Source organism: Crocuta crocuta, unplaced genomic scaffold, assembly GCF_008692635.1.
Source record: "Crocuta crocuta isolate KB4526 unplaced genomic scaffold, BGI_CrCroc_1.0 scaffold31, whole genome shotgun sequence".
NCBI lineage: Eukaryota > Metazoa > Chordata > Mammalia > Carnivora > Hyaenidae > Crocuta > Crocuta crocuta.
Window position 1 is genome coordinate 533,070 of NW_027528362.1, and position 23,106 is coordinate 556,175.

At 39.1% G+C, this 23,106-nt stretch overlaps 1 protein-coding gene across 4 annotated transcripts in view; it reads right to left on the bottom strand.

Annotated features, from left to right (window-relative positions):
- The window catches only part of UGGT2 (UDP-glucose glycoprotein glucosyltransferase 2), a 160,517-nt gene that overhangs the window by 79,384 nt on the left and 58,027 nt on the right, over nt 1-23,106 (bottom strand). For all 4 annotated transcript variants that reach the window (XR_013332606.1, XM_077753866.1, XM_077753865.1 and 1 more), the window contains exons 12-17: nt 16,385-16,504; nt 15,462-15,547; nt 14,782-14,917; nt 8,783-8,914; nt 573-737; nt 88-211 (exon numbers count right to left, since the gene is read on the bottom strand). Coding sequence is in view for 3 of the 4 variants with exons in the window: in XM_077753866.1 (XP_077609992.1) it covers nt 88-211; nt 573-737; nt 8,783-8,914; nt 14,782-14,917; nt 15,462-15,547; nt 16,385-16,504 (763 nt within the window). In the remaining variant the exon portion in view is untranslated. The remainder of the gene's footprint in view (nt 1-87; nt 212-572; nt 738-8,782; nt 8,915-14,781; nt 14,918-15,461; nt 15,548-16,384; nt 16,505-23,106) is intronic.

Sequence of the window (23,106 nt, forward strand, 5' to 3'; positions counted from 1 at the left end):
TTTCATATTAAATGTTAAATAACCACTTAATAAAACATGCACAGCTCAGAAAGCATTTGTAGAAAGTATATGGAAGGAACATTTTACCTGATGTGGATATTAAATTAAGGTACCGCCATTTAGTGTGCAAAATCAAAGGATTTATACGGGGTACAACATTATTCTTATCCATAAGGAAATCAATTGCATTTGTTTGATCATTTAATGTGCCCTAAAACAACAAAAATATTACTTAGGTAATATAGGCAATTTATATGCATATATTTTAAAGTTATGCACACGATATACTTAAAAGCTACTTAATCTAACATAAGTAAATAAATAATTTAGGCAGTCAGGAAGCATACAAGTAGCTTTACAACAAAGTTTCCTGTGCATATTTGAATTTTCTTTCCAATTAAGCATTCTTTGATAGAACTATGCACAGATAAACTTTATTAAGTAATGATTACTTTTAAATTAACTACTAAATGATCAGGATGGGAACTTTTGTTATGAAAAGTTGTTTCAATGCAAAAAATCATTTATAAAAATATCATTTATCATGTATTTTCTCGTAAATGCTTACCCACCATAAAAACCTCCCTCTGTAAATATACGGTTGTGTCCATCATTCTGTGAAGAACAGCCATTTCGAGTTCTTTAATATTGAGCTCTTCAAGCTTAAAGGATTCTCCATTATAAAGGGCTTGAGGCAAAGGACCCAGACCAGACATCTTATAAAAGCTTGCTCCTACCTATTTAGTTTAAAAATATCAGAGAGTTAAACTGAATACTTCTGTCTGGAAAAGAACACATTTTTATATGCCACAGGAAAAAATGTTAATTGTGCTAATTTCACTTGTCCTTACCAAATATTATTTAAAGCAAAGTAATTTACCTATGAGGCAAGCCTCAGGAAGCTTTTCCCACAAAGGGCCAGCTAGCAGGCATTTTGGCCTCGGTGGGCCATCTGGTGTCTGTCTCCACTGTGCAGCTTGACACCTTAGTGCAGCAGGGCTACACACAGGTGCATGAGTGTGGCTATGTCCCCCAGAAAACTGTGTATACAGCAGGCAGGGGAGGGCAAGATTTGCTGACCCTTGTGCACAGTATAACATTAAAAAACATACCATTTATTTGGATCAGAGATTCATTAACCCCTGCATTCATTTGTTTAATAAGCATTTATTGGATTCACGCCATCGGCATTAGGCTAGGTGCTGTGAGTACACAGCTGAAAGTCTTCCTCAAGGGGTTCACACAGAGACACAGACAAAATAGAGACATGTGCAAGCTTCTCTGGGAGCCAGGAAGAAAACACCAGGAAGGAGAGGAGGCGGTCAGAGAAGCCTCTGGGAAGGAGTGGCACAGAAAGTCTCAAAGGCTGAGCAAACATTTGCCGGGAAGATAAAGCGGGAAAAGTCCATCTGAAGAGAGACGACCCAGCAAGGAAGGGAGGGAAAGAGAACACAGCATTAGGCAACTGCAAGTACTTTTCTCTGTCTACAGCGGGGAGAGTTCCATGTGTGAGAGTGGTCAGACACCCCACCCCATGTGGGGGCAGAGGCCAGGTCCTAAAGGTGCTCAACATCCAGATTTTACCTTGGGAGTGACAGTGTTACTAAGCAATTCATCTGCTATTCAAAACTAGTTACTATAGTTACTATCATCACTAACATTCTCACAATTTCTCTGTGAAGCTAAGTGCTACCATTACATCCACTTTACAGATGATGAAACACGCACAGAGAGATGAAGTCGCCTCCAGGGCCACCACACGGCTACTGCATTTTATCTATCTATCTATCTATCTATCTATCTATCTATCTATCTATCTATCTTTCAAGTTTTTATTTATTCCAGTCAGTTAACATATAGTATAATATTAGTTTCAGGTACAGAATTTAGTGATTCATCCTGTACGTACAATTCCCAGTGCCCATCCCAAGTGCCCTCCTTAATACCCATCTCCCATTTACTGGGCACTTACTCTGTCTTATGAATGCACATAAGTAAAATGCAAATTCTACCCTAAGGGAACTTATAGGGTACAGAGGAAGAGATGGATACATTAAAAACAAGTGTGAGTATAGCATCCAGGGGTACCAATGGTGACACAGTCAGTTCCATCTAGGAAGAGGGTAAAGAATGGTAAATAATAGGATCTGGTTTGCTTATTTAAAACAAGACCACAGTAGCCACGGTGAGAAGGAAAGACATGGGAGAACAGGCCCGGGGAATGTTGCACACAGACTACAACAGTCCTGCGGGGAAGAAAGAGCAAGAGGCGAACAGAAATGAGTGGAAACGGGCACGGAGAGGCCGAGGCAGTTTCCGAAACATGCAGCTGACCGGACTGACGGAAATAACCATGGACTGTTTGGGACGGTATAAGCTCAGCAGTGGGTTAGGACGGCCATCCGGCTTCGTGCATAGGCGGCCAGGGAGAATGGTGATGCTACCCTCTAGGACAGGGCATAAAGAAGAAAGAAAAGTTTGGGGTAACAAGGAAGACGATGGGCGTGGTTTAAGATTCTTTTGACTCAGGATGCTTACGGACAATCAACCACGTAGCTGCCCACATGGGTATGTCTCTGCTGGAAATACAGGCCCTCTTCTGGTTCACTCCATGATTTTTAATTAGGCCACCTGCCCGCTGCAAAAGCTTCAAGTACCACAAATAAGCCAATGACACTGAATTTTATAATTTTAGCACTGTTAGACTGACTTCCCTAACCTAACTGCAGCTTCAGTCTCCCTCAGAAATGCTGTCTTAACCCATCAGTCTGGAATTTTTCCATTAGATCAGTACCAGGGAGTCTGCCACATGGGCCCTCTCCATCCCTCAGAGAAGGACCAGGTAGTCTACACATTAAGACCCTTGCTTTTCCCCTAAGGGAAAGTCACCTTGCCTGAAACAATCCTTTTCTTTTGCGAATAATGTTCCTGCCCCACCCTCCTTCCCTAAAAGCCTTCCACTAGGTGTTACTCCTCAGAGCATCCTTTCATTTGCTAGATGGGATGCTGTCCTATTCACAAACCTTTAAAAAAAAAAACCCATTTAGGTCCTTAAAAGTTACTCAGTTGAATTTGTGTTAACAGATTTGGTGGCAGCAGCAGGATCTAAAGTGAATTTCCGGCAGCACTTGGTGGATAAGCAGCACAGGCGTAGAACCCCCAGTCCCGCTGAGCTCCTGGTCTCTCCTGCCATTTCTAAGAGCCGTGGACCAGTTCCTGCCGGTTCTCTCTTCTGAGGGACCATCCCACACACTGTCCCCTCCAGCAACTGCTTCAAAATGCTGGAGAGTGCTCTTTCAAAACCAGGCAGGTCATGGGCACCTCACTGCTTAATATCTTCTCAGATTTCTTACTGTTGCCAAGGTCGCCTACTGTTCTGAGTTCAAATTAAATACTGTTCACTGTGCAATCCAGCCCCCTGCTTCTCCAGCTCATCCTGTGAACTTCCCTCGACGACACGCACACACAACACAACTCCACTGCTACCCACACGGCGGCGACACCAGTTTCTCGAAGTTCTTCACAACCCCAGGCTTCCTAACATTGTCCTCTGGGATGTCAATCTCCAGCCACTTTCTGGTTTCCTTAGATCCAACCCTTCCTCCCACTTCAGGACTCAGCTTACCATCCCTGATGCAGAGACCTATTCCTTGTGCCCTCCCCCAGAGCACTCCCCTTTCATTCTATGTGCTGTGCATCTGGGGGGCTTCCTGTAAAACTCACGTCCATCAATCTCGGGGATTTCTTGGTGTTATTTCTCTGATGCTTTCCTTTCCTTTGTTTTCTGTTTTTTCCTGAGTCTTCTGGATTGAGTCTCTACTGGGTTACCATTTATTCTTATTTTCATTTCTTTCTCTTCATTTACATCTCTGTTCTATTACATTTTTATTTTGTTTTACTAAAAATTTTCAAGAGATCTTCCCTGTGCTCTATTCTTTTACCTCTTGTGCTTAGAACATTATAAATACTTAATAAATATCTGTTGAAAGTACAGATAAAGTTTGGGTGGAGAGAGAAAATTATGGGAACATGAGTTGAGGGAATAAAGGCCTAAACTCGTCAATTTTCTTAATGATGCAGGAATCAGCATGATTTTCTAGGTGTGAAGAGGAAGGTGGAAAAGGGGTCTGCAGATATATGTAGGTCTAGAATACAGCTCAGCTCCCTGAGTGAGTCCCACCAACTCACAAGACCCATGTATTTGTAATCTGCTTTTCAGGGTTTCATACTCCCATGTGAAAGACAACCAGACAGCGTAATACATCTGACAAATGCTTTGAATGCAAAAGAGGGAAATCGAAATGAATGAGAAAATGGAAGCCGTAGAAGGCAGAGGTAATGCAGGAAGCACAACACAAAATTAACGCTTGTAGATAAAAGAGAGTATTGTGTCCATGAAAGAAAAACTGGGATGCTATAAAACAGGAATAAGATACAAGAAGTATCTCCAGAAAATTTTTTTAAAGGAAAAAGACAAAGGAATAAAAAAAGAAGAAAAAAAGCAAATAGAGACTCAACTCAGAAAATTCAGAAAGGACCAAGAAAATAAACAAAAGCATTAGAGAAAGAACAAAGAAATTCCCAGAACTGATGGACATGAACCTTTATTAGACGGAGCTCACCAAATACTCCCTACATTGAATGAAAGAGGATCAATACAAAGACATATGATCATGAAATTTCCAAACACCAGAGATAAAAAGATTCTAAAAGCTTTCATACTGGATTTAAAAAAGCAGAAAGACAAAAGAATTAAAATCAGAATGATACCACTAGTCTCCACAGCCAATGAGAAGAGACAGTATAGAAACATGGTTACCTACTCCCAACTACCAATAACGCACAAGTAGAATAAAAGATTTTTAACCATAAAAGAGTTAATGTAATTTTTTTTCTCTCAAGCATATTTGCTTGGGAGAGAAGTAAAATCAGAAATAAGTAAAACGTAGGAAATGTATAGTGCTCGGAAAGCCAGAGATAGATCAGAGGTCCTGTAAGTGGGAATGGCAGACCCAGAAAGAACAGTGGGGCTTCAGGCCCAGAGGACGTGGGGCGGGGGGGGGCGGTGTGGGGACATGGCCACAGGAGGCATTCTAGGTTCTAGGGGCTGGTGTGCACGAGGGAACGTGCTGGTTTGTTCGTTGCTATGTTTATTTGTAAAAAATTTCTGGACAGCTTATGCGACCAATCTATTGACTGACTATTCAGATACATTTGCAATAAAAATACTCCAAAAATGGGTAAAAATATGGAGCAATTCTTAAAGTTAAAAAAAGTTGCTAAAAAAATGGAAAGACAATAATAGTATTTGCTTTACTGAACAGGGAATACTTAAAAAGTTACACATGCTAAATATTTACTTAAACAAAATGTGTTAAAAACAGATCTGATAATCAGCTGGTTTGTACTATACAGGCTTTATCACTTCTTAATGTACTGAAATATGTCTGTACCAGCTGGTAAATAGCTGCTGTACCAGGCTGGTGATCGCCCATGAGAACCACCTGGACCCCTTTGCCAAAGCCCCAATGTCAACACAATTCGATTCAGCCACTACAGGGTAACCATTGGTGTGAGGGCCTTAAGACTCTACTCCAACTCTAGGATCTGTTTCTGGTTGACTGACTCTGATTGGCTGCTCTTGAAGCCATAGGAGGTTTTAAATATTTTAAGTATTGCCCCTGGACTTGGAGAGAATAAGTGAAGTTCGGAAGGTAAGAGAGAGTTCAATTCCCCATTACTATAACAGAAGCTGAGCAAATGTATCTAAAACTTAAGATGTGCTGTGCAACTTGAGGAATAAAAAAAGATTCCTTTTCTTGAAGTGGTTATAGTCCCACTGGAAATGAAATTTACATCCTTATATGGTGTGTATAAAAAAGGCAATTAATGGGAACCAGTGACTTTGGGTTGTGAACACCAATATTTAAGGACAACATGCTGTTCTTCAGATGACGTTTTTATGGCAACTGATGATAAACAGTTGGTTTTGGCTCTGTCACAGCTCAGCTTAAATTCATTTGTATCACAGCAGAGACTACTGTTATATTTACCTAGAACAGACACGAAAAAAATGAATCCACTTCTTTTACACATAAATTAGATTATGAACAATATTTTAAGTTTTTAATAAATACATTGAAATTAAATAAATAGCTTGAATATTTTTACCTAGCTGTTCTTAGGAATGTATTTTATTTAAATGCATTTAATAGCCTCAGGTACATAAGTGTTACAAAAGGCTTTATTAATTTTTTAAAGTTTATTTATTTTTTTTTTTACTTAGAGAGTGAGCACAGGGGAGGGGCAGTGAGAGGAGGGGAGAGAGAGAATCCCAAGTAGGCTCCACACTGTCAGTGAGAAGCCTGATGCGGGGCTCGAACTCATGAATTGTGAAATCATGACTTGAGCCGAAATCAAGAGTCAGACACTTAGCTGACTGAGCCACTAGGTGCTTATTTAAACTCACAAAAGAGTTTAAATACTATGATTAACTTGAACCAGATAATGTGTTTGTTTGTTTGTAAGAAATGAAGCAGGGGGCGCCTGGCTGGCTCAGTGGGTTGAGTGTCCGACTTTGGCTCAGGTCATGATCTTGTGGTCTAGGAGTTCAAGCCCCGCATCGAGATCTGTGCTGACAGCTTAGAGCCTGGGGCCTGCTTCAGATTCTGTGTCTCCCTCTTTCTCTGCCCCTCCCCCGCTCATGTTCTGTCTCTCAAAAATAAACGTTTAAAAATTTTTTTTAATTAAAAAAAAGAAACGAAGCATACACAATTTAGTAAAAAATCAGTAAGTAGCTACAGATTTATTTTTTAAAAAAGGGCAAATCAGTTAGAAAAAATTTTTTACTCTCGAATGAGAAGTGATTCTTATGCATCTATTAGGCATGCTTAAGAGATAGGATTTTTGCACAAGTGTTAGTCCCTGAGGAAGGTTAGGTCTGCTCTACCATCTAGTAGCAAGCAGACAAGAGCCCACTTCTTAAAAAAACAGAGAGAGAGAGAGAGAAAGAGAGAGAGAAGAAAATCACAGCACGTAAGGTCTAAGAATAGAATTGCTTCCAGGACTCCTATAATTACCACTCACTATCAGCTGATATTCAAACCCAACTGGGGCAAACTTTAGCTTTCCACCTGTGCAAACAGGATCCTTGCTATATAAAAATTCACTGTTGTTCTAGTCTGTGAGTTTACACAATCACTATAGGAAATCTGTGTTCGTCTTTCCTGTTAAGAATTACTTGAAAAATATTTACAAAAAAAATAATAATTTTCTTTCTAAATTTCCTTAGTCTCGTGAATAGTTTTATTAAAAGAGATGGCTCTATGCCACCTGGCCCTACAAGGAAGTTCATCTTGGGAGCTTTTTAATTTTATTTTTAATTATATGCAGATATAGTAATGAAAAAAAATTAATGAAACTCTTTCTCACTTTTGAAATTATGATTTGGAAAACCTTTTGTGAAGAACTAAAAACACTCTAATGCCTACCACACTGGCCTTTCAATTGCATTGAGCCCAACGGACCCCTGACTCCACTTCCGTTTTGGTGCTGCCTGCCCTACCCGGAAGTCTCCTCATGGGCTACCCCCCGGGCCTCTCACAGTAAGGCCGCACCCACATCCACCGGGGACATCTCACCCTGACAGCCCTTCACCCAGCTACCTTCCTGCTTTCGCATGCCTCGCTCCGTATCTTAGACTTTACAAAAGACACTCCTGTACATTTACAGGAGGCAATTCCAGCAGAAATTCAGCACCACGGCAGTTCTCACACATGGCTTTACTGTACCCCCTTCCTCGCCCCCAGAGCAGCAATCTCTAACTTCTCTCCTGAAGTTCCGGCCCAGGAGGCAACCCTCACTCTCAGATGGCCTTGCCTCCTCAGTATTTCCTTCAGTGGATGTTTACCGATCACACGCTATGTTCCAGTCACAGGGCCCCGGGGCCTGCAAAACCCAACACAAGCGTGGTCCCTGCTCTTACGGAGGATGTGGTCCATCCAGTGAGAGGGCAGGCAATGAACAGCCAAGTTCATTCGCAGGGGAACACAGTACTACCTCAGCACATGAAGTCAGGATGAGCAACTTAATCTCACGTGGGGGGTTAGGAAAGGATTCCCAGAAGTTCTTCCCAAAGTGTTAGTTTTTCCCCAAAGTAACAATAAAGCCAAGAGCTACAGAGAAGCAGGCCCAGGCTAGAAGAGAACGGAGGCATGGCGCACCAGCGCTGGTCAGGAGGAGCCGTGCAGCAACCTCAACTAATCTGCCCGCGTGGCAGGACAGAGGAGCCAGGAAAGTCATGAGACTAAAGAGAAAACAGGACGAACCGGGTGGGAAATGACAACACCAGGGATCCAAAACTTTGCCGTCACCATGGGGAAATAACTGCATACAAGACAGTCACAATCAGATCTGTGGTCTAAAAACTCTTATAAAATGCAAGAACCATCTAGAAAATGTGAAGCCTGTAGAAGCCTTGGAAATTCAGCCCCAGGGAGGCTCCATCTTCCGAGGTTTGGTTCCTGTCCCAGCCTTTACCTACAAGGCCAGCTTGCCATTTCTTCAAGTACAAGTTACATTCCTTAAAATTCTACAGTCAAGTTTCCTATCCTGTAAATCCGGAGAATTATCTTTTCTCGTACTTTTTGAAAGGTCAAGAGAGGCAATTTAAGTACTGGTGTAAAACCCAAATCATGAGTTAATTTTATTGAGATCATTTATTCATGAGATTATAAGAAAAGTTTCCTGGATCCTACTTTCAAAAATTTACACTGCAACTTACCTTTCTGTCATTATCATATTTAGAATGAATTCCCAAAATATCCCAAATATTAGCATCTGGAAAATCATTTAGGAGAGCTGTCTTCACATTGTCGACAGTGAGTATGTTGTTATTCTTCACTTTTTGGTACATCTGTAGAAATAAAGATTTTACAATTAATTTTCATCTTATGGACAATTAATTTTCTTTCTTTCCCCGAGCATGCTGACAGATTTATAAAATAAAAACAAGCTTTATACTTTGTAAGTTCTAAGTATACCACATACATACATATATACACACCCCCCCACCCACAGATAAATCATTTTAACCACACAATATTTCACCAATAAAAATTGCTTTACAAATATTCCATAGCTTTCAAAAATACCAGAACAAATTTACGTTATATTCTAGTTTGATCAAACCAGACACTGTGATTCTTAGTAAAATAATGGTTTCCTTCATTTAAAAAGGTTATGTACAAAATATTTTAAGTGCCTTATTTCAGAAAGGCTTTGTTTTCATTCCTGATTGCTCTCCAGTGAAGACCTTGACTAGGCTTCCTATGTACCTCCATTCTTTATCCTCCACCTGCCCCCCGCATTCTCCCTCCCCCTCCACCCCCATCATCCCTGCCCCATCTCAAATGTTGCAAGCACGGTGGCATGAGCTAGGCTGTTACTCCTTTATCTTCTTGTTTGTTGTAGATGGTCTACCATGCCCCAGGCACTCTGCTAGTCATGGGGAAAGAGACGGCTCTGCATCGAGAGAGAAGGCGTCTCTGAGCGGAAGGCTCAGCTGAGACACAGACATGGACACTAACCTAGCATTAAGGCAGAAGAAACTAGTAAAGTACAAACACCATTGAGTAGCAGTGTGATATACAGTTATCCCTCACTTCTCAAAAGTTCATGCTATGCCACTTTTCTTTTGAGAGTGACATCTGTTTTCGCTAACCAAGAAAAATCCAAAGAGGATTTCTGCTTTTATGAAAGATGGAAAAAGTGAAAACCGCGTTCAGCATTTGTTTTGCAGCAATTGAGGAGAGTGGCCACACCAAGCTCCCTCCCCAAGAACTACACTCAGGAGCATCTCAGCATCCAGCGCCAGAGTCTCAGCTGTGTCTATGAACATCTGTGCTTAATTTATTCTGCGCATATTGTTAGCAAGGTGTGTCCTCAGGTACCAGAAAAGCCTCGAAAAGAGGTTAGTTTTTGGCCCTGGAAAATATTGAAAACTTTTTCCATATAAACTGATGGTAACTGCTTCACTTCACACGAGTTGGGCTTATAAAAGGTTTCCACAGGAATGCTCAACTCCAGAAGTGGGGGACACCTGTATCAGTTAAGAATATTATTTTCAGTTTCAATTCACTTCTATCATTATTGCCAGAGACAATAAGGAATCAGCATTCTTTTTCATTTCCTTTTCTCTGTGTAAACCTGGTAACCTATTCCTTTAAAAAGAGGCACAGTCTGTAATTACATCACACGATTTAGTTTTATGAGTTTCTCAATTTATGGGCAAGTGTTTGCTCATATCAAGCAGCACATGCTATGATCTTAGTCACTGGAGAAAAAAAGCAAAAATTTCAGCCTTCCATAAAACATAAATAGGGATTAGAAAAATGATATTTTGAATAAAGCAAATGTTATATATGAAAAGTTACTGAGATTGGTCCTTTTACAAATTAGTCATTTTAAAATAGCAGATATTCCTAAGGTATCTAAGGCAGCTAGATGTCTTGCATAAGCTACTTAGATACATAATGATTCAATTTTCTTATACATTAAAAAAATTTTTAAACTATTATGTAACTCAGTAAGCAATAATAGCAATTTTATTTATTTTCCTATTTTTGTGCTTTATTAAGGTATAATTGACAAATAACATAGCAATATATTTAAAGTGTACAACATGATGATTTGGTAAATACACACACCATGAAAGAACTGCCACCACAAATTAACTAACATCTCCATCACTGCACATAGGTTTTCTTCTTGCTGAGAACACTAAAATTCTACTCTTTGTAAATTTCAGTCATGGAATAATATTATCAACCACAGTCACCATGCTTTACATTAGTCTCCAGAACTCATTCCTCTTGTAACTGGAAGTTCTACCTTCTGACTAACATTTCCTCACTTTGCCCAGCCCCCTGACAACCAGTTTTTTCTGTTTCTAGGACTTCAGCTTTCTTAGATTCCACATACAGGTGATATCATACAGTATTTGTCTTTGCCTGATAGATGTCACTTAATCTAATGCCTTCCAGATTCATCCATGTTGTTGCAAATGGCAGGATTTCCTTCTTTTTGAAGGCTGAATGATGTTCTAATACATGTATATAATACACTACATTTCTTTGTCCATTCATCCACTGAGGGACACTTATACATTGTTTCCATACCTTAGCTATCACAAACAATGCTGCAATAAACATGGGAGTACAGACAGTTCATTGAGATACTGATTTCCTTTGGAAATACACTTAGAAGTGGGATTGCTGGTTCATATTGTAGTCCTAGTTTCTTGAGGAACTTCCAGACTTTTTCCATAATGGCCATACCAGTTACAGTCTCAGAGGGTTCTTTTTCTTTACATCATGCCAGCATTTGTGATCTTGTTTGTCTGATAACAGACACCAGAGGTAAAAGCTCATTGTGGTTCTGATTTGCATTTCCCTGAGGATTAATCAAGTTGAGCACCTTTTCCTATACCTGCTCATCATCTGTATATCTTCTTTTGAAAAAAAGTCCATTCAGATCTTGCCCATTTTTTAAAAAATATTTTTAATGTTTTATTTTTGAGAGAGACAGAGAGACAGAACGTGAGTTGGGGAGGGACAGAGAAAGAGGGAGACACAGAATCTGAAGCAGGATCCAAGGCTCTGAACTGTCAGCACAGAGCCCGATGTGGGGCTCAAACTCATGAGCTGTGAGATCATGACCTAAGCCAGAGATGGACACTTAACTGACTGAGCCACCCAGGCACCCCTTTTTTGCCCATTTTTAAACTGAGTTATTTATTTTTTGCTATTGAGTTGTATGAATTCCTTGCATATTGTGGATATCAATTCCTTACCGAATAGGTAGTTTGCAAATACTTTTCTCCCATTCCACAATTGCCATTTTGTTTCACTGATGGTTTCCCTGGCCATGTAGATGCATTTTATTTTGACATAAACCCCCTATCTATTTTTGTTTTGTTGCCTTTGACTTTGTTGTCAAATGCAAGAATCATTGCCAAGATCAATGACAAAGAGCTTACTTACCCTCTATGTTTTCTTTGAGGAAACAGTTTCAGGTCTTATGTTCAACTTTTTAATCCATTTAGAGTTAATTTTCGTATATGGTAGAAGATAGGGATCCTGTTTCATCACTTTACATGTGGATATTCAGTTGTGCCCATTTACTACAATCTACTTCCTATTAATCCTAACTTTATGTTGACAAAATGTTAAATTTTAAGTTCCAAAATAGATCCACTTTATCTCTGCTCCTTTGTACAATTATTGTCATTTGTACTACATCTATGTTAAAATCTATTGTATTCAATCTTGTGTAATTCAAACTTTATATATTCACATAGCCTTTTATATGTACCCATATATTTATATTTATGGTTACCATGTCATTTTTGTGTGTAATTTACATATTTTGTGTGTAAATTTGAGTTACCATCTGGTGTTTCCTTTCAGCCTAAAGGATTTCTTTGTATTTCTTCTTCTTAGTATTTCTCCTGAAGCAGCAATGAACTGGAAGAATCCGAGTTCATTTTACTTCTTGTTGAACTTCTGAAAATAGACTTATTCCATGTCATTTGTCCAGTTTTATACTCACTTGCTGTGAGATGGTTAATCTGTTGTCAGTTACCCTATCGTGGCCAAAAGTTGAAGTCTTAAAGTACTTTTGCATTCTCAAACATGCATTCAACAAATACTCATCAAGTATGTAATATACATATTCTTTTGAATCTTAATCTTGTAAGGTAGGAAGTGAAAATCAAATTCCTTTTAAGTTTATATACCCACTGTGGAGAGCTGAGATACAAAGTCAGACTGTTTTACTATAATAAATACTGTACTTACTCTACCGTAACTCTCTAACACATTTCAATAATTTTCATATGCTTTTATTACAATTCTGACCTTCTACTATATTCCTCCTGATAATATATTTTCAAATTACTTAATATAGATAAAATAATTTGCTCATGAAAGCAATGAAAAAATATTAAAGAGACTTTATGGTTCAGGTATTTTACTAAAAGACTAGATTTTGCTCAAATTATTCTGAATTAGTGAAGGTAAGTCATCTAAAGGATACAATACGTTCCCAACAGAATCGTATTAGCTCAATCACGTTTTACTATTCTATGGACTACAGAAATTTTAGGGTGAAGAGTGAAACAAACATTGTTTGTTTGTTTCAATATTTATTTTTGAGAGCGAGAGAGATGGAACACGAGCTGGGAAGAGGCAGAGAGAGAGGGAGACACAGAAACTGAAGCAGGTTCCAGGCTCGGAGCTGTCAGCACAGAGTCTTACATGGGGCTCGAAGTCATCAACTGTGAGATCATGACCTGAGCCAAAGTTGGATGCTTAACCGACTGAGCCCCCCTGGTGCCCCAAGAACATACACACTTTGAATAACCACCACCATGCTCACACTTCAGATACTGGTGGATTCTAGTATGCTGTAAGCATTCCTTCCTCATTAATTTCCCCCACTCTTTCCTCTAATAAGTTAGTGCAACTTGAAGGCTACAGCACATATAGTATTTTTATGCTGCTTCGTATTGAATCCTATGGTTTCAAGTGTAATTTGGTTTTCTAAGATACTACAGTATTATGCTGAACATCACAATAGATAATTCAAAAGGCAAGTGATTGAGAAATATGCCATCACATGCAAATTAATGTCTGATATAAGAGTCAAAGGAGAGAATCAAGATAACTTAGGTAAAGAGAATTTCAAAAGGTCTTCAAGTTTCTTAGTTTTGAATGTATACTGATCCTCCTACAATAAAGCAGCCAGACTTTAATAAAAGATATATCAATTTGATGAACTCCTTGTAAACTCTTAAACCAATCAGTTGGTAAAATAGAGATACACCAATGACACATATTCCACAGCATTATTTTACATAACAAAGTGTATCCCCAAGTCACTGAGGGGCAAGTAATTTCTGTGTCCCAGGACAGTGAAGGAATGAGGTATTTAGTAGTTTTCCCAGGGCTACAGAAGCAGGATAGGGGGTTTACAGGGCTTTGGTAATTTCATTGTCACTCTGAAGAAGAACCAGTCGTTATTGTAATAATAATGGCTGAAAGCAAAAGATCAATGAATGAATGAAATAGTTTTTAATCTATGGTCTGACTTCCTTCATAATAATAATATAGTTCTTTAACATATCTTTTCCATGATGGGCCACAGTAGTTTCAAAACCTAAATTACAAAATAATCTTCCCATCTCCTGTTTGTTAATCAGGTTCTTACCAACTTCTAACTTCTTTGTCAAACTCAGTACCCACCCTTCCATTTCCCCCTCAATTTGCTGTCATGAAGTGATCTCTTTCTCCTTTTAAATTCTCTAGGAAGGGTCTACATACTGTCATTTAGGATATTTAACTTTGCAGTAATCTCTTTTATTCCTAATCTTTTTCAAGACCTTATTCAAGAATTCATCCTTGACTAATCATTTTCTATGAGTATGATTTCTTCCTCTAAACTTATATATATAATTTAAATTCCATTAGTGGCTGGATAAGCCCAAGTAAATTCATCTACTCTAGCAGAGTCTCAGTCGCTAAATTTATAAAGTAGGGACAACATTATGTATTCCAGGTGAGAGTTGCAAGAATCAAATTCATCTTCTGTATTAATCCTCACATTGTTTTTTTTTTTTAATAAACTTGGAAAGATAAAAACAATAAGCAGTAACAATTATAGGAACAATGCAGGAAAACCTACTATACGTTCTAAAGAAATTACACCTGTGCATGCACTCACATGTACCACAGAAATAAATGCTTGTGACACATCCTGTTCTTCCGCAATATAGTTGAAAGCTCGCCAAAGAGCGACACCGACATCGTCTGCTCCATCAACTGCATCATCTGTGTTAACAACGAACACAAAACCAATTCTGGGAAAAGAAGGTGAATAAGGAATGTCACAACTATCCCTTGAATCACAACCAACCATGATTTTTAAACATTACTAGGCTGTAACATCTTGATGGACGGACGGTGTTAATAGAGGAGGGAAGGGAAGTACTTAATTTGAAAAGGTTTGACCTGTCATGTCTATTCACCAACATCCACCTATCTACTGGATTCCTCCAAATTGTCAAACTCTTTCTGGTGGTGACATTATTAAATGACCATGTTTTTCCAGGAAAATAAAGGGAAAGTGTACTTTTAACCCAACAGCAGGGGATGGATCCATCTTTAAGCACCCAAAGTGATCAGATCACTCTCTTAGGAAAGTAACAGGATAAACGAGATTACCAAGCAGCTCTGATTAATACAGTCTCTCATAAAGGTAAGTGATACTTCGCAGGCATTGTGTTGTGTCAGGCATGGGAGTGCTTTGAATCCCACATTAACACTGTATGCAATACTCTGTAATACAACATGAATATCACTGATTTCCTTCAGTTGACAGTTTAATAATAAACTGACAATTACCTAAGAGGAATTTTGTGATAATAGAAAAGTTCAGCAAGTTTTATAAAATCCAAGGTATATTCTTGAGCAGGATCAATAAACAGAACCTAAAAAAAAAAAAGTACATAGTTTATAATCACTATTTTAACATTTTGGAATTTTCATGAAATTCAAGTTTAGTCTCATTTCTGTAGCTAAAAATATGAAATTCAAGGTACAATCTTTCTTAAAAGAAATTTCTAGCAATTCTAAAGAATTGTACATAAGAATTTCACAAGTAATGAAGGTTTCTGAAGGGTGCACATCTGAATAATCCAAGGAATTTAGTATCAGATTACTCATACTCTTTCTGAACCATAGCACAAAGAAACTTTTTTTTTTTTTATGAGAAGCAAAATATCTTATTCTAAATGTGCACTGGATTTTCTTTAGCATTTTTTAAAGAAGATAGTAATTGGATTTTGAAAAAGATAGCATTAACATAACTGCTTGCTCTACATTGCTGCAGAAAATGAGATACCCACTTTCCTTGTGAAAAAAAGTATTTTCTGCACATTTCAAAGTTCTATACAGCTATTTAATATTGTAATTGTGCACTCACACATGGATGATAAAGTGGTATTTATGTATTTTCCCTGTTAAGTACTAAACTTAATCATTAGTTCTTTGTAATGCAGAAGGAAAAAAGTTCAATCAAATTCCTTTCAGAAAATGTAGAAGTAACTCATCCCTGTCATACTGGTATTATAAAAGCACGTGTAAATAAGAGGTAGATTATGTGACACTGCTGAAACATTGTCAGTCATGCCATCTTAAGCTTGCTGCATCAGGTAAGTATGTCCCTCCTTATTACACAGATGCCTATTTACCAAGAACGAGGTTATCCAAAAAGAAGGCTGACATTTTTATAAAAGATTTATATAAAATGTTGAAATAAAACTCACCAAGTTATGAAAATTACGCCTTATGGAAGGGACAGTTCCAGGGAATACTGGCTTTAGAAGCTCCTGGCAACTTGTAGGCCATGTAACGTAGAGATCATCATTTTCTAGGTCATTGATCCACTGGAAAAAATTCGGAAATCTGTTTTGTATATTAATACTTAAGTCACTTTCAAGGCCAATTTTTATTCTATCAAACAAGTAAAAACATACACAGAAATCTCTACATTCATGATTAAATATAAGAATCCAGTTTAATATTCTTTAAAGAGTAGATCATGTACAATTTTTATCACCATGGCCTTTCAGAGTAAGCCTTCCCCTACCAGAACTGATTTTCTCTATTCATGTTTGTTTTTCATATTAACAAATGAAAGGGGTGCCTGGGTGGTTCAGGCAGTGGAGGGTCTGACTCTTGATTGTGTAGAAAATTACTCTCCTGAAACCATTTGAGAGAGAGAAAGAAGGGTTTACTTAATTATCAGCAGTATGGGAGGCAATGATGTCTTCCACCTCCCTTCTCAAATTTAAAATCTTAGAAATAAAAAATAAAACATGACACCTTGGATGTCCAATTCGAATCAAGATGTAACTGTTTATACTAGACAAAGCCACCTGCCTGAAATGGCACTAAAAGCTGGGGAAAACATATAAATCATCATTTATATGGAGGCAGGTTAACCAACAGTCAAGAGTTGAGGATTACAATCCTTGAAAGCAGGGAGCATTAAGAGACAAGCTCCCCATCACCTCAATTTCATCCCAAGGAGCATGTTCCAAATTGCAGCTTGGAAGAACTAATTTGAACACAAAGTGACAGTCATATTGGGCTGGAAAGACCAAAGTTAAAATTAGGGTTGCCTAAATGGTAGGAACTGGGTGGGGGTGGGGGTGGGGAGAATCCAGGAGAGAAGGAAACTGCAGGGAAGGAAACAAATGATCTCTGTCTCTATACAAATTCCTCTCATTTGCTGACTACTAACCTGCACACACCCAGCAACGCTCCAGCCCCAACACTGCACCCCACCCAAAAAAGGCTAGGAGGAAAGAGGCACTGGGAAGTTGCAACTGCAGCCAGAGCATAATAAGGAGATAGAAGTTGAAGTTCAAAGTGTTAAGACTTGGGTAAACACTGTGCTTTAATTTGGGAAATGAAGAGGACTAGCCCCCAGCCATCAGACATGAAGCAGAAGAGCCCTCACAGAGCCCAGAAACCTACCTGACCAGAGCCAGGGGGGGCCTGCTGCCTGGACAGCTGGAGCAAACCTTACAAGCGTTCACTTCCATGACTTTATGTCGGCAATTTTGGGCTATCAAAAACTCCCATTAAATAAAGGGCCAAATATTAAAATGCAAGAGAAAAACCAAATAATATAGAAGAACTTACACAAGGACTTTAAAATAATGATTTACATATTTAAAAAAAACACAAATAGGGGCAACTGGGTGGATCAGTCGATTGAGTGTCTTGACTTAGGCTCAAGTCATGATCTCACGGTTGGTGAGTTTTGCCCCACATTGAGCTTGCTGCTATTGGCATTAAACTTGCTTCATGTCCTCTGCCTCCCTTCCCTTGTTCTCTACCTCTCTCCTGCTCATTCTCTCTCCCTCTCTCTCAAAATAAGTAACTTTAAAAAAATAAGAAGAAAAATAGATGGAAGGATAGAAAATGTTAAGAGAACTAAATTTTTTTTTTAAAAAGAGCCAAAGGGATATTCTGCATTTTAATTTTTATTTCAATTTTTATTAAAAAATTTAAAAAATGTTTATTTTTGAAACAGCGAAAGAGCACAAGCAGGGGAGGGGCAGAGAGAGGGAGAGAGAGAGGGAGAGAGAGGGAGAGAGAGAATCCAAAGCAGGGTCCAGGCTCTGAGCTGTCAGCACAGAGCCTGACATGGGGCTCAAACCCAGGAACTGTGAAATCATGACCGGAGCCAGTCAGTAGCTTAACTGACTGAGTCACCCAGATACCCCTGGGATAGTCTAGATTTTAAAACTCTATACTTAAACCCTCCTAATTAGTTCTTACAGTTCTTAAGAAGTCAGCAAGGAAGACAGTGGTAAGTCTGCTGAATGATGGATCAACAGAGTGTATATTAACTAAAGGACACAGAGAAAAAAAAATGTGCAAAAATTGAAACAAGGGGCAAGAGAGATGAATGACACAGAAATGGTCCAATCATGTGCCCCTGAAAGTCCCAAAGGAGAGGAGGGAGAAGGTCATTGGTACTGAAGAAATTAGGCAGCTTCTGCAGTGTTCCAGACACGAGATTTTGGAGAACTTAATAAAGTCAGAGGCAGCAGTTTCAGAGAGAAGACTGAATTCAGAGACACACACACAGAGGGACAAATAAGAGGGAAAATCTAGGGTAATCCATGGCTTTCAGAAAGGAGCAGCGTACTAACACTAAGCAGCGGTACGAGAAGCAGGCTGTTGAGGGGAGAGGACAGGCAGGTGGAGAAGGAGATGGTTCAGTCTGGGACATACTGAAGAAGTCCGTAAAGACGTGTGGGCAGGGGTAACTGGGTCAGCTGCAACAGTTTCTATTTTGTGCTTAACAAGTATGATGGGGATCTGTGATGAGCTTCTCTCCGCTATCACGTGTCCTGGTACACTGAGGGGAGGGAGAAGGGAGAACTTCAGTCTCCCTGAAAAGTAGGTAGTGGTGTATCTTGTTTATGTTTTTGAGATAATTCCTGCCAACATGTGAAGGTAATGGGAACAGTTCTAAAGATCCTGGCAATATGCTAGGAATCCCCTATGAATTGGAAATCTCTGTAGACTCTAGTAGTGTCTAGATCAGTTCACTGTTCTTCTCTGAGAATCGGAGGCCAGTGGAGGAAAAAGCACCAAAGTAGAGGATGTGAATATCTGATCCTGCTGGTGGTCACTTAATATTGGTTTTAAGTGAGAAACTGGACCTATAATGCTTTATATATCTGTCCCACTGCACTTGACTAGTGACTGGGGGCAGAGTCACTTTTCATGTGGACCAAAATAGCTGGAGGTGTTTACTGAAAAATGCAGATTCCTTGGCCGGCCTTCAGACTTACGGAGTAGCAATAATCTCAGAACAGGGCCTAGGACTCTCCCTTGGTGAATTTTTACCACAAATACTGAAGTTAGAACACGATGGCAATGGCCTAATTTATAGCATGGGAGCCAGGTAAACTCATCTAGTTGGTACCCTGATCCACTGTGGAGAACTATGGAGACAATGGAAATTGGGCGCATAGTCCCCGGGACTGAACCGCCCACTGTTTACTCTCAAGTAAATTTACAGAAGCAGCAACCATACCTCGAAGGGTGACCTCACAGAGTTGCATCCAGACCTGGCGCTGAAATCCCAATGAACTACCTCTATTAGTTTTGTTGGTGGTAACTCTGGCCTTTGTATCTACTGGGCTGCCAAGACACTGGATAAATGCTATTGTCATTAGCAGAGTAGAACCTACTGGACAATCTCCTCAATGTCCTAGGAGCTATACAGGCCAGCAAATGGACACGAGGCTGGTCATGGTGTCACACAATGATGCTCCTTCTGAGAGAAGCAAAGAACTTAAAAGATTTATAATTTATGTCTTTTGGGTTTTCTTGAGGGAGTCGCATCAGCCAAATAGCTAAGGAATTCCAAAACTCCACCCTTACCTAAAAGCAACAAAAAGCTAGAAAACCTGGGAGAAATCAACATTATAAGAACTGTGAAAACTAACCAAAAGCTTGTAGCAACCTTGAGAATATTTATTGAAGAAAAATGGCTGAATCTCAGTAAGAACAGTGAGATCTGTGTTGTGATAACTTATCCTAGCCCCAACTCCTGCTACCAAGCTTATCAGTAGCCTTGACAATGACAGCCTGAATTCCAGTACCAGTACTAGATAAAGTACAATGGACCTCTTCCTGAAAGAATTCCAGTTTCTGTTTGAGCTGTCTGGTGACTCCCTAGAAAACCCACTGGAAACCAGGCTTGTCTTTATCCTGACTCATAACACTGTTAGAGCTGCTAACCCAATGTGAGGAAATCACTTACGGGCAAATGTTTTAGTTACTGCCCCCTGAGGCAACAGAAAACAGTTGAGATGAAAACAGAATAGTCAAAATCCAGTGAAGAAAGGCTGGGCAATGAGATGTTTTGGGGAACAGGGCTTTGAGACGTTTTGATGTTATTTCCAGGATTTTCTAAAAGGCCATGCACATGTCCAGGGAAGACTGAGAAGTCCCCGAGTTCTCTCCTTGGGTTGACTCTCTCCTTGGGTTGCAAGCAAGGAGTGAAGGCTGAGGCAAATGTACACTGTCTAGCTGAGGGTCCAACCTGGGCTGCCCCCTCCTCACTCAGCCACACACACAGAGCCCCTATGCAAGACTGGGAGGTTTTCTGAGTCCAGGGATTTAAGTAAATCTCTGTCCAAAACTGAGTAGATGACTAGGCTAGCATAACAGAGAAGACACTAAACAAATGATAAAAAAACAATAGCAAATAGCAACAACAAACCCAGGGAAGGTGAGAATCTGACTTCTAGGAGTTCAAAATGTCCCGTTTTCAACAAAAAATTAAGAGGCACTGAAAATTTCTAAAATAAACGTAAGAAAACAATTCCATTTACAACAGTTTTAGGAAGGGCAAAATACTTAGAAGTCAGTTTAACAAGCAGGAAGCTTGTACACTGAAAGCTACAGAACATCACTGAAAGAAAATAAAGACTGAATAAATGGAAAGGCATCCCATATTCATGGATCAGAAGGGTGAATATATTAAAATAGCAATATCTCCTAAATTATCTATAGATTCGATGAAATTTCAATAAATATTCCAACTGTCCCTTTTCCAGAAATGGACATAATGATCCTATAATTCATAATGAAGAGCAAGGGTCCTAGGATTGCCAAGATAATCTTGAAAAAGAACAAAGCTGGAAGACTCACAATTCCCAATTTCAAAACTTACTACAAAGCTACAGTAATCAGTGTGGTATGTGCATAAGGGCAAGATATGGATTAATGGAACCGAACTAAGAGTCCAGAGTAAACCCATGGGTCTATGATAAGTTCATTTACAACATCATTATGGGGCTTAGATGGGAAACTTGCTGTTATAGATTGTGGGGCTCACTGTGGGTAGCAAGTTACATTCTTAATTTGGATAAAGAATTCATTTCCTCTGCCTGTGCTGACTAGTGTTCTTTCTGAATCTAATCGCGGTCATCTTGGTGACAAAAACAAAGAATTAGAGCTGTTTTGATAGAATGACAAATGGCTAGGGTGACTTGGGAACTTTAAAGAGAAGGAAATTGAAGAAAAAGATCATAAGCAACTCGGGAATATGGCTACAACATGGCTATCACAGGACAGAAAACAGAAAGTTGTAGCTAGGGGCAGGGGTAGTTTTGGTGGAATATGACCAGAGTCCCCTTCACGATGGTGGTCTGGCACACTGGACTGAAAAGGAATTACAATCCAAAGGAGTCAAGCATACAACTGTATGGTCGTTTTTACTGACTTTAACAAAATACTGATGAAACTGAATGTACTGTGCCAAGGCAAGAAACAGGAAACTAAACTATGTAAAATTTAAGTTGTGTCTCCTGATGTCTGGGGAAAGAAACTTAAAATGGCTAACAGGATGGGAGAATACTCAGTGACCCTCTTGAGTTTTTACTCAACTTTTAAGCAAGCAGATTTTAAGAAATAAACTGCCAAGGTTTGTTTTTGGGAAGGGTATAAATACAGCGGTCAGAAGTAATGTAACTCAGTGACTCAGCTTTTTCTGTAAAAATCCAGGGGAAGAAAAAGAATTAAATGCCAAGGATTGCTCTCATTCGTGAATAACTGTTTTGACATTAAGGTATCCAAGAGATTTTCTGAGTGCTTCCTGTGCGACGGGGCCTGACGGACACTGAGGACATTTAACAAAGTCCTGGTTTTTATAGAGCTTATCTTCCACTGGAAGAAGATTATATGTAAACAAATAAATACATATCATACTGGGAGGCAGCAAATGCTGCTAAGCAAAGATTAAGCTTATGCATGAGTTAATTTGGCTCCTTTCACAGGCCAATGTGAAGAGAGTGCTCAGAACCCAGGGCTCTGCATTTCGTGCCAGTTAATTTTTTTAAAGGAATCCAGAGAATAAAGTCTCACAAATAGTTATCTATTAAAGCAGGCACTTTCCAAGTGGAAAAAATAAAAGCTCTTAATTGAGACACAAAATTTCCCTTAATAGTATGCAAAAAAAAAGTATTTAAAAAATTAAGCCATATTTAGCCTTTAAAAAAGAAGAAAATTCTGATGCATGCTATAACATGGATGAACCTTGAGAACAGTATGCCTAGTGAAATACAGACAGAAATGGACAAATACTGTAAAATCCCATCTTTATGAGGACTTAGAAAAGGCAAATTTAGGGACAGAAAGTAGAACAGAGGTTACCAGGGAATTGGGCGAGAAGGGGATGAGGAGTTATTGCTGAATGGTGATGGCNGCTGAATTTTTATGGCAGTTCTTTTTTTTTTTTTGGAATGAAGAAGTTCTAGAAACGGATCTTGGTGATGACTTTACAACACTGTGAATGTACTTAATGCCACCAACTTACCCACTTATAAAGGTTAAAGGAGGATATCTTATGCACATTTTACCTCAATTAAAAATTACTTCCTGACACTCTTAGAATGGAAAAGAATGCCTCCTAAGGTGCCCAAGGGATGAGCAAGAGTCAGAGCCGTTACAG